Source organism: Octopus bimaculoides, chromosome 7 (genome assembly GCF_001194135.2).
Source record: "Octopus bimaculoides isolate UCB-OBI-ISO-001 chromosome 7, ASM119413v2, whole genome shotgun sequence".
In the NCBI taxonomy this organism is placed as follows: Eukaryota; Metazoa; Mollusca; class Cephalopoda; order Octopoda; family Octopodidae; genus Octopus; species Octopus bimaculoides.
The window spans coordinates 49909701-49926778 of NC_068987.1; the positions used below are offsets into that span (position 1 = coordinate 49909701).

The window sequence follows — 17078 nt, forward strand, 5'->3', positions numbered from 1 at the left end:
ATATATATATATATATACATATATATATATATATATATGAGGTGTTATTAAAACGTTCCCAGACTAGTTATGTTAAATAAAAAATAACTTATTTACCTAAGTTTTAATATCATCTCCTTCAAAATAGCCACCTTGTGCAGCAATACATCGTTTCCAGCATTTCTGCCACTTTTGGAATCTGGCCTGGAAGTCAGTTTCTGTAAGCAGTTGAGAATCTTCTGCAATTCACTCTGGATCTTGACAATGATGTTAAAATGGCGACCTTTCAACTATGTTTTCATCTTGGAGAGGACACGGAAGTCTGCAAATGCTAAATCTGGTGAATATGGTGGATGCAGAAGTGATACCATGTTGCTTTTGGCAAGAAACTCATGAGTGAGGAGAGCTCAGTGAAGAATTCAATTCTTTGCGCTCCACAGATCCAGTCGCTTTAGCCGTATATCCTCCCTCAAATGCTTCAAAACATCACAGTAGAATTCTCAATCAATGGTCTGGCCCTGGGGGACGAATTCTCAATGCACAATACCACATTTCTGGGGGTGACACTCATGGCAGGTCTTCCAAATTGTTCATCATCTTCCAGAGATGTTCTTCCATTTTTGAAGCCCCTGTGCCACTTGAAACATTGCATACGACCCATTACCTCATTACCATAAGCTTGCTGAAGCATGCTCAATGTCTCTGTAGCAGACTAAGTTTAATGCAAAATTTCATGTTGGCTCTTAGTTCCTGTCCATGACAAAATTGCAGACTACAACATACATACAATCACAAAAACACAAATTTCACAACTTGCGAAGTAAACACAGCGATGTCACTCACCACACTGCCTCTTGAAAGTCACTGCTAGCTCTCATTGTGCATGCAACCGTGTGCTGCCATCTGTTGGTGTGCTACAGAATTAGTCTGGGAACATTCCGATACCACCTCGTATATATATAGCCTTTCTTTTGACATCTCTCTATGAGGAAGAAAAATCTGATGTAACACCTGTGGCTTTGCATGCATTGATGTAGACATGGTTTCTGTGGCTGGAGGTCCTTCCTAATGCCAACAGTATGAACTGGATGCATTTTTTATGCCAACAGCACTCCTGAGGTCATCAAATAATTTGAAAAACACAAGAAGGAAAAATCCCTCTTGACTGAGTGGGGCAGGGAAGGGCTATATGAGATGGGGAACTGGTGTTGGGAGGTTAAAGTATGATAAAGAGTCAAGCACAGGTGTGTTGCTATACAGGAGATACATGGTTATCCAGCACTATATAAGGATGGGTTGGAATTGCTAGAAAGAAGATAGAGATAGTAGTGAAAACATGCCAGAGAATCTCAAGGTACAAGAAAGAGAGTTTAAGAAAGAATGCAGAGTGGATTGGGGAGAGGGGACGGTAATTTCATTAGAGTATCAAAGGAGATTAACAGATGATTAGAGATGGGTGTAGAGGTGAATGTAGTGTGTGATGAACAATGGTGGAGGTATGTTTGAGGGGGAAATATCAGTATGAAGGTTTGTTTGGTGAGGTGTAAGAGATAGAAGAGGTTCAGGAAGGATGATAGCTGAGAAAGCAGGGGAATGATGAGCAAGGTGATGTGCAGTAATGGAGATGGAGATAAGAGGTACGTAAGGGTGGCCATTGTAAGTGGGGTAACAACAGTGGACGGGGTCATCAATGATATTTATGAGAGTGCATAGAGAATGATAGCAAATATGAGAGACAAGGTATGGCAGGTCTAAGATGTAGCTCAGAAGAGGGAGAGATAACTGAAGGCAAAGACAAAAAGTGATCAATGGAAAATGATGATGTTAATAGAAAGTGGTTTTGAGGAAGGAGGCAACTGGTAATTCAAAACAAAGGGGACAGGGAAATGTACCAATTCTGCTTGCAAATAATTACAACAGCTGAGTGGTACCATTAGTTAGAAGTAGGATGGGTATTAGGAGGATGCAGTGTAAGCAATGCTTGATGGTGCAGAGCCTGGCATGTATAGGCCTTAACTAAATATTCTCAAGGCCTCATTTTCCCCATGGTGGAATAAGTCTCCTTGAGCACAGTGAATCACCAATCACCTTGGTCCTTTGTCATCTCCTCTGTGAGGCTCAACATTTTGAGATCAGCTTTCGCTACTCTAACTCTGTACATCTGAGGACGAAGGTGCATTTTGTGCCAGCGTATAATATGGAAGTAAGTCAAACTGTTATTCAATATTTACAATTCCAACTAAATATGTTGAGTTCTACTCTTACTCCTCCTGGTTGTAAATGTGTGTTTGTACATACATGTTTGTATAGAGTATATAACAGGAAATTTTGCTGAGATCCCATCTGCTAACCTTTTGATCCACTTATAGTAGAGTTTTGACCTAGCTTCCTATTCTTCTTATTGTGACCAACCTTGTCTTCTAAGATAACAAGAAATCTCTCAAAAGTTTTGCGAGACCTTTCCAACTTCTGTCATATTAAATTATTTTCTTGAACTTCAGACTACAATTTGTCAAGATTGGTAATGCAGCATTTATTTGCAATGTTTACATTTATATGTGTGTGTGTTTGTATACATATGTATGTGTGCCCTAGTATGGCCATAGCCTTAGGGCTGAAACATATAAAAGAATATATAAATATATATATATTCCTGTACTGCCACTTAACACTTCTATCATTCTCACCAGCCCCCACTTCATAGTGATATTTATCATCAACCACATTTCCACCTTTGTTCATCATTTACCACCTCTAACCATTTGCCACTCTCACGAAATTCAGTCATTCTTTCCTTCCCACTTGATCCATATTCTCTTATACTCACCTTCTTGTACTCTGAGAGTTTGCAAGCTACTTCTACTCACCCTTATATAATATGGGGTAGCCATGTATCTACTCCATGGCAGGACACCTGTGCATTTCCCTCCATCAGTTTTAGCTTAATACCTGACATGAAACCACCTTCCCATCTCTCAAATACACTCCTACACAGTCAATGGGGGTTTTCTTGTGAGTTAATTAGTGACCTCATTAGTGCCTGTGTCATTTAAAAAATATCTACTGTACACTATAAAGTGGTTAGTATGAGGAAGGGTATCCAGCTGCAGAAGCCACGCCATAGCTGACATGGAAATTCAACACAGTCCTGCTTGTGAGATCCTGTCAAACCATCCAAACCATGATAGCATGGGAAGCAGACATTAAATGATAATCATCATTTAACGTCCGCTTTCCATGCTAGCATGGGTTGGAAGATTTGACTGAGGACTGGTGAACCAGATGGCTACACCAGGCTCCAATCTGATTTGGCAGAGTTTCTATAGCTAGATGCCCTTCCTAATGCCAACCACTCCGAGAGTGTAGTGGGTGCTTTTACGTGCCACCGGCATGAAGGCCAGTCAGGCGGTACTGGCAACGGCCATGCTCGAAATGGTGTATTTTACATGCCACCTGCACAAGAGCCAGTCCAGCGGTACTGGCAACGAACTCGCTTGAATGTCTTTTCACGTGCCAGGAAGGCGACGTTGGTAATGGTCACGCTCAAATGGTGCTATTTACATGCCACCGGTACGAAAGCCAGACAGCTGCTTTGGCAATGATCACGCTCAGACGGTGCTCTTAGTGTGTGAAGTATTCATATATAAATGTATTCTAGTAAATCAATACCAATTTCCAAAGTGACCTTCCTTGTTTCATTATTAATCAAAATATTGCTTAGTTACTCAAAAGCAAACCATTCTATGATTGAAAACTGAACAAATGCCAAAACTATTCTAGCAGCAGCAAAACCAGTTGCAATACAACAGCAGCTCATATCAAGGTAGAGTTACAAATCTTCACCAAAGACTAACCAATTAACACCGCTAATGAAGGCATAGAGATGGCTGTGTAGTTAAGAAGTTTGTTTCCAAACCACATAAATTTTGTCTCAGTCCTACTGCATGGCATCATGGTCATTGTAAACTGAAAGAAACACATTGCATACACAAGAGGGTGCTGAAAAGTTCCTAGCTTTGGGTAAAAGAAAATACAGGAGGATCAGTTAATTATGATTTTATTGAACATATTCCCCTCTCAGTTTCACACTTATTGTAGTGGTCCTTCAGTTTTTCTAAGCCCTGTAAAAGAACTCGGAAGTTTGAGCCTCCAACTAGGCCTTTTGTGATACACTTAAAGCCAGGAACTTTACAGCACTCCCTCATATATATATATATATTGTGTATGTGTGTAATGTAGAGTGCTTATCTCAACCTCACACAATAGTTGTAAACAAGCATTGTCATACATTGTCCTTCATTTTCTATATTCCATGAATACATCTGGCCACGAAGAAATATTAACCTTACTTGGAAACAGGTGAAAGTTGGCAACAAAAAGAGCATTTGGCTATAGAAGATCTACTTCAATAAATATTTGAACTATATCACCACTGTACCGAAGCATATTGTAGCAACTGGAGATATCCATAAACTGTATCAGCTCCTGCACAGCCTATGACAAATAGTAGGCAAAGTATAGATAACAACACTATTAATGATGTTATCACTAATCTGGCACTTGCTGTTTTATGTGCAGTAGGGTACAGAAACAGTGATGTTTCTAATACTAAATGCCTTAAGGGATTTATTTATATTTCATACATTTTGGATTAGAATCCCATCAGGGTGGACTTAACCATTTACTTCTCAGAGTTAATAAAATACAGGTGTTTATCCATTCCATTATGAAATCCCACCAATCTACAACGTGATCTTGTGTCAAATCAAAGCAATCCGGCTGAGGTTGACTTTACTTTTCATCCTTTCAGGGTTGATAAAATAAGTACCAGCTGAGCACTAGGGTTGATATAATCGACTTCCCTCTTCCCTCAGAATTGCTAGCCTTGTGTCAAAAATTAAATTATTAAGGTAGCCAACTGGCAGAATCATTTGCATGCCAAAATGCTTAGCTTCACTTCTAGCTCTCTCATCCTTTTGGAGCTGATAATATAAAATATCAGTTGAGCACTGGCGTCAATTTAATTAACTAGTTCCACCCCACTAAAATTTGCTGGCCTTGTGCCAAAATTTGAAACTATTATCTATATAATAATCTGCTTGCCCATTATACTTTAGTTAGAGAGGTAGAATAAAAGTGAAGGGGGGAGAAATGTGAGTAGAGAAGAAAGAAGAGCAGAGTATAACAATAGACTAAGGCCAAATGAATCATGTGGTTAGTTGAAGGGAGAGGCAAAGGACAAGAGAAAAAGATGGTGAGAGAAAAGTGGGAGAGAGAAGTGTTAAGGATATGCTGTAGGGTGGGAAGGTGAAGAGAAAGAGAGAAATGTTAAAGACATGAAGAGGGGAATTACATAGTTAAAAGGTTTGTTGAAAAGGTAGAAAGAGAGAAACACAAACCACTTAGAGGAAAATTTTAAAATTATAAATATTATTGTGACTGGAAGTGAAATAACTTAACAAAATAAAAATAATCCTTTCTTTCTTAAATAGCTTCTCCACAGGTCCCACTAGTTATCATTAAAGCAACAAACTGGCAGAATCATTACAATGGAGGACAATGTACTTAGTGGCAGTTTTTCCAGCTCTTTACAATCTGAGTTCAAATGCTGCCATGGTCACCTTTGCTTTTCATCCCTTTGGGAGTCAATGTAATCAACTAGCCCCTCCCGCAAAATTTCAGGCCTTGTAGTTATAATAGAAATGATTATTATTAAGCAAATTAGCTAGTTAGAAAATCTCTATAAGAGATGAAAGCAGTAACTTTACTAAGAAGTAATGTTTATCACCACCTCATCATGACTGTTCCGTAGGAACCACCATGTTGAAGACTATATTTAATTATTAAGGTGGAATGCCATCAGAATTGTTACAGCATCAGGGAAAATGCTTTGTGGTATTTTTTCTAGACCTTAATGTTCTGAAATCAAATCCAACCAAAATCAACTTTGCCTTTCATCTTTTTCAGGATCAGTAAAATAAAGTACCAATCAAGGTGGTGAAACGGACTAATACCCTCAAAATTGCTGGTTTGTGCCTAAATTATAAACAATTACTTTTAATCCAAAATAATAATTCTTTACATTTGACAGTTATAGAGGATGTGTGTAACTGAATGAATCAATCCTAAAATACAATTAATGGAATAATGGACTGGTAGAATCCTTAGAATGACAGACAAAACAGCCTGTGGTATTTAGTTAGATCATTTTACATTTGAGTTCAAACCCTGCCAGCTGACCTCATCTTTCCTCCAAACAGTGTCAATAAAATAAAGTACCACTCAAATACTGGGATGGATATAACTGACTAAATCCTTCTCCAAAATGTGGCCTTGTGCCAGTGTTAGTAATCCTAGAGTGACAGAGTCAAGGATTAAACATCTAACAGCTTTTAGTTTTGTTCCTCTACTTATTTTGAGTTTAAATTTCAACTAGGTTTAACTCAGACTTTTATTTTAACAGTGCTTTATAGAATAAGACCTAAGCATGTTATGAGGAAGCATTCATTCCAGAGAACCACACCTCTACAAAATTTTTGTGCATGTGTGAATACTAAAAATAATTATTGGTTTCAAATTCTGGCACAAGGCCAGCAATTTGGGGGGAGGGGGGGTGAAAGTCAGTTACATTAACCCCTGCTCAACTGGTACTTATTTTCTCGACCTGAAAAGGATGAAAGGCTAAATCAACCTTGCTGGAATTTGAACTCAGAACATAAAAAAGGGCAAAATGCTGCTAAGCATTTTGTCCAGTGTGCTAATGAGTCTGCCAGTTCACTACCTTTAATACTAGGAATAATGACTGATTACAGAAAATTGGTTGAAACAAGTCAAATTAAAATGCTGTGCAGGCATACTTAAACCTTGCGAGTGGATTTGGTAGTTGGAAACTATAAGAAATTTGTCATATATGTATGTGTCTCATCCTGACTTGTAAATGAATGCCACCATCATACAAATGGTGTTGTGCATTTCCAATTTCCCATAGAAATGTGTCCAACCATAGGGAAAAAATATTTTGTCAGGAAATAGATAGCGACTGGTGACAGGAAAGTCATTTTGTCATAGAAAATCTGCCTCAACTAATTCCATCTGACCATGCAAGTATGAAAAAGTGAAGGTTAAAATGATGATAATATACACATACATATGTATGTAAAGCTATGTACTAGGCACATACAAGTCAAATTTACCCATTTCCCTATAGATTGAAGAAAAAACAAAGACATTTTAATTTTTGACCCTTATTGAGGTCTCATCAAAGTTGTCTACATCACTTGACCATTCTCAGAGAAAAAGCAGCTAATCTGTTTATATACACATCAAATCTAGCAGCTCAAGCCAGTAGGCCTGTCAGTAGGGAACCCAATCCACACAGTAACAAGGTATGATGTATGTAAACCTTTGTAGAAGATATACTAAGTGGCAAATTTACTTATGTATCTGTGTTTGTGAGTATGCATGCTCACGCATGTACTGTGTGCTTGCTTCTATAAGTCACAATGTATGAACAGTGATGCTTTTGTCAATCCTTCTATAAACAAATCACCTGCGCACTTCATACCTTCAAAGATGTGAGAAATAAAAGGTTCCTTAATGCAAAACAGGTAAGGATTAGCTACAGGAAGAGCATCATACTGTATAACAATACTACAATAACATGTTCATCTAACCTATTCTAATATGGAAAAATGGATTTGAAAATGAACAAACGGGTAATGATTTGTTCTGTGTTCAAATCTAAGGATACTGAAAAAGCTGAAGTTTCTTAATCAAGGATATATCACAATCTTAATTGAGAGGAAATGCTCCACTAACCCTTCAATTTGCAATTTGAAGTCCTATTTATAAATATAATCAAATAAGAGAACAAGCCTAATGGCATTACTAATGATGTTTTTGTAAAGAATTCTGTACTAATGGCATCAATGTTTTTTATTAAATACAAAAATGCAATAGTCCTTCCCCATCTTTAATAACACAACTATCACTACCATCATCTGCCAAACTTAATGGAAAAGGTCTTTCATACTTTTAGTGGGAGCAACTGGCAAAATTAGAGATAATTGGCAACCAATAAATGCAAACTAACTCCTAATGAGTTAGTTGTAAATGAAGTAAATATGATATAAATAATGCAAAAGTGGGAGACGTATAACCAGAGTAATAACAAGATGGCAGACGTAGTGTTGATAATAATGACTCAGAGCTTAGGTTTGGTTAATAAATAATTTACAATTAGGTTATTAGTCAGTAAATGATTGAGAATTTTAGACTGGTGGCAGCGGTGATGGAGAGCAGAAAAAATAAAACACCAACTTTTCGTGAGTTATTTCATTCCATCTATAAGGGAGAATGAGGTAAAAAATGTGGCTTTCATGCCTTTCTTTTAAGCATGAAAGCCACATTGTAAGTGAACTGGCTCCAAAAGGAAGGATAAGATGAGCCATAAACTCATACACACTACAAGTCCTAAAAAAAAGGCCATACATTTTGGGGAAACCCTCAGTCAAGGCATGAATGGTACTTACCTTGTCAATCTCAAAAGAACTAAAGACAAACTTGACCTTAGCAGAGATAATCTTTTTTTTTTTTTATTATCAGGTACAAGACACAATCCAAAAGACACACAGATATTCAAATTGTAAATGTTTACAATACAAAAGAAAACACAATAATGGTAGAAAGTATGATTTAATGTAACAATAAAAATTTCCTTTTCATAAATGTTATTTACAATGAATATAAAATCATTCCAGTTTAGATGTGACAGGAAAAGAAAGGTACTATAGGTACAAACTGGCTGCAAATACAATATCTCTTTTTATTTTCCTGATCCCTGGAAAAAAAAAAAGAATAAATAAGTAAATATGTTCTGTTATAATTAGTGTATGAAGTATCATACATTATCATCATTTAACGTCTGTCTTCCATGCTGGAATGGATTGGACAGTTCAATAGGATCCAATAAGTTGGAAGGCTACATTGAGCTCTAATGTGTCATAGTTTCTACAGCTGGATGCCCTTCCTAATGCTAACCACTTTATAGTGTACTGGGTGATAGAGCTGCGAAATCTTGCATGCATTAATTTCAACCCTTATTAATAACTGCATTGTTTCTTTCCTGGTAAAATGACATCTGACTCTACAAAGAAGACTACAAAAGTAACTCGTAGCGACTTCTCTTGAAAATGGACAAAATTTGATATTGTGCTGTTATCAAGTACTTGCAGAAAAAGGGTTTAGCCCTCAATGACATTCATTACTAGTACTTATTCTATTGGTAACTTTTGCCAAACCGCTAAGTTATGGGGACATAAATAAACACACCAACATTGGTTGCCAAGCGGTAGTGGGGGGGGGGGGCAAACACAGACACACAAACATATACATATATATATATACAACAGGCTTCTTTCAGTTTCCGTCTACCAAATCCACTCTCAAGGCTTTGGTTGACCCGAGGCTGTAGTAAAAGACACTTGCCCAGGGTGCCACAGTGGGACTGAACCCGGAATCATGTGGTTGGTAAGCAAGCTACTTACCACACAACCACTCCTGCACCTATGGAATATTTTTTTACATCTAATATCTATAAAAAATATATTTAATTACTAAATCTATATATAGATATATAGCCATCTTCTTTCTGCGGAGGTATCCCCTAAAAACGTCTCTGTGCTGAATACTTTGACAAAAAGTATGTTTCAGCTCACTTTGTTATAAACAGGTACTAAAGGAAGCAGTTTACTCTCATTACAAACAGCATATGAACTGTAAATGAAGCAGAAATCCACTTAGAGAACCTGAATAAGATATGTTGATATGGGAATTGAAACACATGGAAAGCAGCTGTATTTTTGCAAATCTGTCCTATTTATGTGAATAATGGAGGGGAAAAGAGAAAAAAACAACAAACTCCCATAAATTTGATGATGATGATGATACATTTGTTTCAATAGTAACTGATTTTACTATAATTGCAATGACTTCAGTCGTTTTCTGAAGGAGTGTGTTAGTTGAGTTTATTCACCACCAACTGGTAACATTTATCACAAAATGACATTAATTAGATAATAAACGTTCAGCTCTAACTAAAAGCTGCAATTACTATATGATATATAAATAGATTTGCTCTACATAAATCTGGCTGATGATTCCTCCAATTACTCAAGGTCAGGTCAATCACAAATTAAGATATTAATGTGGTGAAAATTAGAGTCAACAAACAGAAATAGCCACACATAACACATACAAAGCCAATACAATAGAGAGTATTTTACTATACCTTCTGAAAATTTACTTTCAAGTTCTGTATTTCCAATAGCTTTTGATGCTTGACACATTTGTCTCAACATTTCCTCTAATCGCCGCATGATTCTTATAACACTTCCTGTTAAAATATTTTTATTAAACCAAAGGTTATTAATTCAGTAAGTGGGATGTAACACCAATCACAACCATTGGTGGAAGGCAATCCTTAACCCTTTAGCATTTAAATTGGGCATATCAGGCCCAAATATTCTACAGCTGGTCAGACCTAGCCTCTCATACCTGCCCTACAATGACATTCTAATAAGCTACCACTACATCCAAATTCGTGGAGGTACAATGGCCCAGTGGTTAGGGCAGCGGACTCGTGGTCATAGGATCGCGGTTTTGATTCCCAGACCGGGCGTTGTGAGTGTTTATTGAGCAAAAACACCTAAAGCTCCATGAGGCTCCAGCAGGGGATGGTGGCGAACCCTGCTGTACTCTTTCACCACAACTTTCTCTCACTCTTACTTCCTGTTTCTGTTGTGCCTGTAATTCAAAGGGTCAGCCTTGTCATACTGTGTCACGCTGAATATCCCCGAGAACTACGTTAAGGGTACACGTGTCTGTGGAGTGCTCAGCCACTTGCACGTTAATTTCATGAGCAGGCTGTTCCGTTGATCGGATCAACTGGAACCCTCGACGTCGTAAGCAACGGAGTGCCATTACATCCAAATTCTAAAGCTATGAAATAATGCATGATTAATTCAAAACAATGTGAATAAATAAGCATTAAATCTGACAGAGTAATCTGAATGCTAAAAGGTTAATACAGTTAACAAAATCAAAAATCATGATTAAAAGGAAAACAAAAAACAGTTCATATTGAAGTTTTGAGATAGACAGCTGACCATGTTAGAAATAACACAAATAAAATGGCTTTGTAGATATGGTATCAGAGGGCTATCAAGTAAAAAGTCTTCATTTTAAAATCACTGTAGGTTATTTTATTGTGTATTTGGAGATTTCATTGAACACCATGTACCTAAGTTTACCTAACTGGTGGAAATATGTTCTGTATTCTATCATAGAGGAGACCCATCTTTCTCCAACTTCAAGTTAAGGATTTGTAACTAAGCACTGCTTCTGAAAAGCTATTTGAAGCTTCAGAGATATATTTTGCATTTAGTAAGTGTCCCAGCTGTAAATAGGAACTAAGCAGAGATACAGTAGGCTGCTGTAGGTAGTTTGGTAAGTTGTAAATTAATTACAGTTGTATTAGCTTACTGTAGGAAGATCATGTCCTGAAATTGCTTACTGAAAAAGAAACAGATCCTAATGACCACCAACAAGAATTCTAAACGTCCATTGAGCCTCAACATGAAAATCACTTTATCTGTTGTTAGAAATAGCAGCCAAATCTACAAAAATGACACTCTGCTCTCTTAACGAATATAGTACTAATGAACAAAATGGTCATGACTAGAACGCTTTGATCATAAGACTGCTCATTCAGGACTCTCTGGTGCTAAATAACCACCATCACCCTCCTATAGACACAACTTTATTTGCTTGATTAACCACCTTTTTTAGTCCTGATTAACTAACTCTCACATTGATTAATAGTAATTGTTAACCTAGTCAGTGGCCATAAGGCAATCTGTTTTTTTTAGTTAATAAGAGTAATAATTTTGTTTTTAACAATTTTTGCATCTTCTTCAAACTGGGATAAATAAAGGAAAACAGAAAACATCAAGAAAAGCTATTGTTATCTTATACCTTCAAATATATCAGTCATTTTACAAATTTGAGCAAACTCAGCACCATTGCACCAAGCATTCACAACATCCATCATATGGGGTTTGAAAGAATCAACATAAGTTTCTTCATCCATCTCTATCTTGGCTTCTTTGCTCACTCGGGCAATTCTTCTGGCAGTTTCCTGTAAAATAAATAGACCAATTCTAAAAAACACCAGCATCGGAGTAAATACAGAATGGTGTGTGATTCTTTAATCTTGCTGCAGTCAAACACTTCTAATACTGGTAGTACAATAAAACTACACCCAGTCCACAGCCCTTGTTATAATGTGACTAGTGACAGGAAGGGAATCTACCTGTTTAAATAAAAATAACATGCACAACAACAAAGATTAGTTGTTTTCTCTGTGGTTGTAAATACCAGATGATGAAAGACTCATGCCAACTTGGAAAAACAAATGCAAAACAATGATGCCAACTGTGAATGATTTTTTACAAACGTTTATTTTAGATCATATTTTGATCCAGTAAGCTAAATAATTAGCATCATCATTTCTTAATCTTTATCTTCCTTACTAGCAGGGATTAGACAGTGTGACAGGATCAAACCTGTTGGAGGACTGAATCATGCTCCAATGTCTACTTTGGCATGTTTTTTTATGGTTGGAAGCTCTTCCTAACACCCACCACTATACAGAGTGTACCAGGTGTTTTTTTTTTTTCATGGCACCAGCACTAACAAGATTACTATGAGCTCACAAGATGAAGTAAACATGATATAAATAATGCAAAAGTGGGAGTCATATAACCAGAGTAATAACAAGATGGCAGACGTAGTGTTGATGATAATGACTTAGAGTTTAGTACAGTTGTGTTATTAGTCAGTAAAAAATTAAGAATTTTAGACTGCCTGGTGGTGGTGATGGAGAGCAGAAAAGATAAAACACCAACTAAATACTTTTCACGAGTTAATTCAGTCCTGCTATAATATAAGAATTTGGCTTTCATGCCTTTCTTCTGGGCAATAGTGGCATAACTGAACTGGCTTCAAAATGAATAAGACAAGCTATAGACTCATTGAGAACATGGTGCCACACATACAAGTCATAATAAAAAGGCCATACATTTTGAGGAAACTCTCACTCAGTTAAGACTATAGCAGAGTTAGCTAACAGATAAACCCATTCCATTAGATTTTAAGCTAGGTTGGCTATAATCCTGAAGCTTGTAAACGGGAACAAAAAGAAAAAAAAATGCTCCATCTTTAGAGAAGAATAAAGAAGTCTAGTCATTTTAGAGGATAGAGGTGAGAAGCAAAATGTCAAGAAATCAAAGGGAACATAGAAGATAATTGAAAAGCTAATTAACCCTTGATATGTTTGACTAGTGATACTAGTAACAGCAGTAAATTTGTGACAGCTGATGTACAAATACACTCTTTTACTCTTCTCCAAATGACATTCTATACTACTAGCTTTGATATAAAGATAGATAATATTAGCAATGCTAATCCTTCCCATAAAATAGCAATGGTTTTGTTACTCGGATGTACTGAACCCAAGTTTTGCCAGGAAAAAAAAAGCCATAACAGCAGCAAACAATTTGCTTCTATATTTCATTTTAGTTTATAAACTCCCTGTTTTTTAACTGCATCACCATCATCATCACTGCTGCTATTGCAACTGCTATCACCATCATCATCATCATCAACATTTTAATATTCACTTTTCCATGCTAGAATGGGTTAGATACAATTTGTGAGGCAGGCCAAATCTCTTGTTTATTTGGGTAATCACTAAAACTAATGTAATTAAGTGCACATACCTGCATGATTCTTAATGGCCCACGAAGTGTTTCTGTCAATTTGGGAGTTTCTGATGCTTTTTCTTGGCAGACAAAACAACTGAGGAGGGCACAACTCTGTTGGACAGTGAGGTCAGTGAAAACTCCATGGAAAATCAACTCAGTAAGAAGAAGTTCTTGACCACTGAAAATTTAAATATGAAGTTAAGTCATGAAACAGTGAGTTATTTTTGAGAAACAAGATAACCCAATAAAAGGTAAATAATTTATAATAACCGACAATTTAATTTATGAAGTTGAAAAAAAAAAAAAAGAAAACTTTATTTTTGATATATTCACAAACTTATAAATTTTGTCTACAACCAAGAATTAAGACACAGGTTAAACCAACAGATTTTTAAAAAAATTAGAATAACCCTCTATAGGTCACTTTCCACATTTTGAACATATTGCTTTTCTGGGCATCAACACAAAAGTTCTAATGTTTAGCAGCTGACTTTATAAATGCCCACAAGATTATCCACCATCTTTCCAACTTCAGCCACCTTTTTGAATTCAATAACTCTCCTGTATATGGATATGCTTATAAAATCAGAGTAGTGCCCATGACTTTCAGAAACATTGCTTTCACACTCAGTATTGTCAAAGCACAGAATAAACTATCTGCATCAGTCATTAGCTATCAAGACCCTGCATCATTTAAAAATTCCATGCTTTCCAAAATTCACTAACACTATTTCTAACAAGCTTATGTACCCTTTCATCTTTATGGCTCTTTTACTAATTCACTTTTCTATCATTGTTTTCTTTCTTTACTTGACCTATTGCTACTTCAGGTTCATTCCTGTGGCATAGCTCTGTGAGTAGGTGTTATCATGACATTTGCATGCTGTGCAGACAGTGTTAGTGTTTACACTTGTTGCAAAAACGTGTCCAGCCACTGAACAGTTTGTCGTTTGAAAGACCACTAGTAGCTTACTCAAAAAAACAATGTTGGTTGGTGCCAGGAAGAACATCCAGCTACAGGGGTATGACAAATTGGAGTACTGTGTTATTACATTGTTTATATATTACTGTCCTTACATATGTTTCAGTTGTACTACAAGATGCAGCAGAAAAATCTCTTGTTGTGAGGCACATAAGCTATCAAAGTTAGACAGGTGTTAATGGTGTTCTTATGTAACTAATTTTTACTTCTTTTTTTTTTCAGTTACCGTTATGGATTGGCCTAATATGCACCATGGGTTTGCTATTTAACTCTTTAGTGTTCAGATTACTCTGTTGAATGTAATGTTTTTATTCAAATTGTTTTGAATTAATTATGCATTTTCTTATATCTTTACAGTTTCAGTGATGTGATTGTTTACTTTTAGAATGATACTGTAGGGTAAGGTGTGAGACCAAATCTGGCCAGTTTGAATATTGGGGCCAGATATGGCCAGTTTAAATGCTAAAGGGTTAAGTGCTTATCAGCCAGTAAAATGTGGGAGACTGCTTTTGCTAAACCTGTACATTTATTTTTGTGCTGTTGTTGTTCTACCATGTTCTATTTGTATATAACTGTAAATTCAACTTGAATTTGAACTGAAAATATCTGGATTTATGATTTAAGTTTTATTCCATCAAAAATAACCAAACCTTGCAGATACCACAATACCAGAGTTATTAAACTTTAAAAAAATAAGTTTGACTACCTGTCAATTTCACAAGCAACTCTGCCTTTCATTTCAATAACATCTGAAGGTGTTGCATAACCAAGTCGCCTCAACACACGTTTCCGGCATTTCAACTCATCCATTTGCAGTAATGACTTCTTTTTCTTCATTTCAAGTTTGATTTTTTTAATTTCTTGTCCAAGCTAAAACACACAAAGAAATCTTTATATTGCATCCAACATAGAACACTTAAGAAAATCTTCATATTTTGTCCAAGCTAAAATACATAACTCTTCTTCATAACATTATATATTGTGCAAGCTACATAAGGAAATCTTTAAAAGAATGTAATATGTTGTGTGTGCTTTCTACCAAATTTCTAACTGTCCACTTTTGTGTGTTCCTATTAAATGTACTATTCTCAACCCACCTAGCTGACAACATTTTTCACACTAATTTCCGAGCTGTTTGGTTAAGCAAAAGACAGAATTCAAATGTAAAACAAGAAAGTGAAGTATGCTACCGTGGAACATGAATGTAGAGAGAACAAACACCATTTGAATGAACATTTTGCATACAAAGATTGTGCAACATGTCGAGAAACTTGGATATCCTTTTGAGATTGACTGTAAGCAAAGGACACCATCAGTATTGATAGTGAGATTGTTGTTTACTATCAACAAAAATATATTAACTCACACAACACTCACAAATACTCATGATAAGCTTCTTCAGTTTCTAAACCAACTTCACTCACAATGTATTGGTCAATCCATGGGTGTAGTATAGAACGTCAGCTGACAACATTCATGCAGGCAACAAAACCCCTAACAACATGGCTTCAAAGACAACTTCAAAACTACACGGGCATGCCTGTACCTACTGGTGCATTTGATTTTATTTACCTTAGCTTTTCTTTCATACAGTGAATAATATTCTTCCAGTTTTGGGTCTTTATGAAGAGGATGGGAATACATACGGTGTTCAAAAGCTTCAATTTTCTGAAAGGGACAAAAATACAATCAAATATAAATTGCCTGTAGCAAACATGTAACAAATTGCACATAAAATATTACTTGTGTGTGTGTACATATGTATATACATACATTTTAACTCAAATTTGACTTATTTGTATGTTATTAGTAGAAAAAAAAATATATATATATATATAAATTTTTATATTGTGGGTTTTATGTTGTATTTTATTTTTATATATATTTTCTTATGTATTTGTGGACTTTGATGTATTTCTTTATATATGATCGTTTATTGAGGGGACTGTTGTATGTTGAGTCGTTGACCCAAATGTAATGCTTTTATTCTGTAACTAATAATTTTTTATCCGTCTCAATTAACTTGACCACTTCTCTTTGCAGTCCTGTAAAAAACTAATTTGTTTCCTAATAAGAAACAGTTACCATTATCTATATACACATACATTATATATATTTATATTATACATGTGTGTATATGCACACACACATACATAACATACACAATGTTTTGTTACAAGGAAGAAAACTGTTATTCATAGTTCAAATCTGCAAAGGATAACAACTGGAATAATGTTGATGTTCACATGAGGAATTATAGTAATTTCAAATGTTGCTGATACCTTAATGTTTTC

The 17078-nt window shown here is 35.9% G+C and overlaps 1 protein-coding gene across 1 annotated transcript in view; it reads right to left on the reverse strand.

Moving 5' to 3' along the window:
* Window positions 1-8654: 8654 nt before the first annotated feature.
* The window catches only part of LOC106881995 (exosome RNA helicase MTR4), a 32665-nt gene continuing 24241 nt past the window's right edge, over window positions 8655-17078 (reverse strand). Inside the window, exons 20-25 of the mRNA XM_052969421.1 lie at window positions 16357-16470; window positions 15491-15654; window positions 13818-13980; window positions 12013-12175; window positions 10268-10372; window positions 8655-8818 (exon numbers count right to left, since the gene is read on the reverse strand). Of these exons, the coding sequence (XP_052825381.1) occupies window positions 8766-8818; window positions 10268-10372; window positions 12013-12175; window positions 13818-13980; window positions 15491-15654; window positions 16357-16470 (762 nt within the window). The 3' untranslated portion in view covers window positions 8655-8765. The remainder of the gene's footprint in view (window positions 8819-10267; window positions 10373-12012; window positions 12176-13817; window positions 13981-15490; window positions 15655-16356; window positions 16471-17078) is intronic.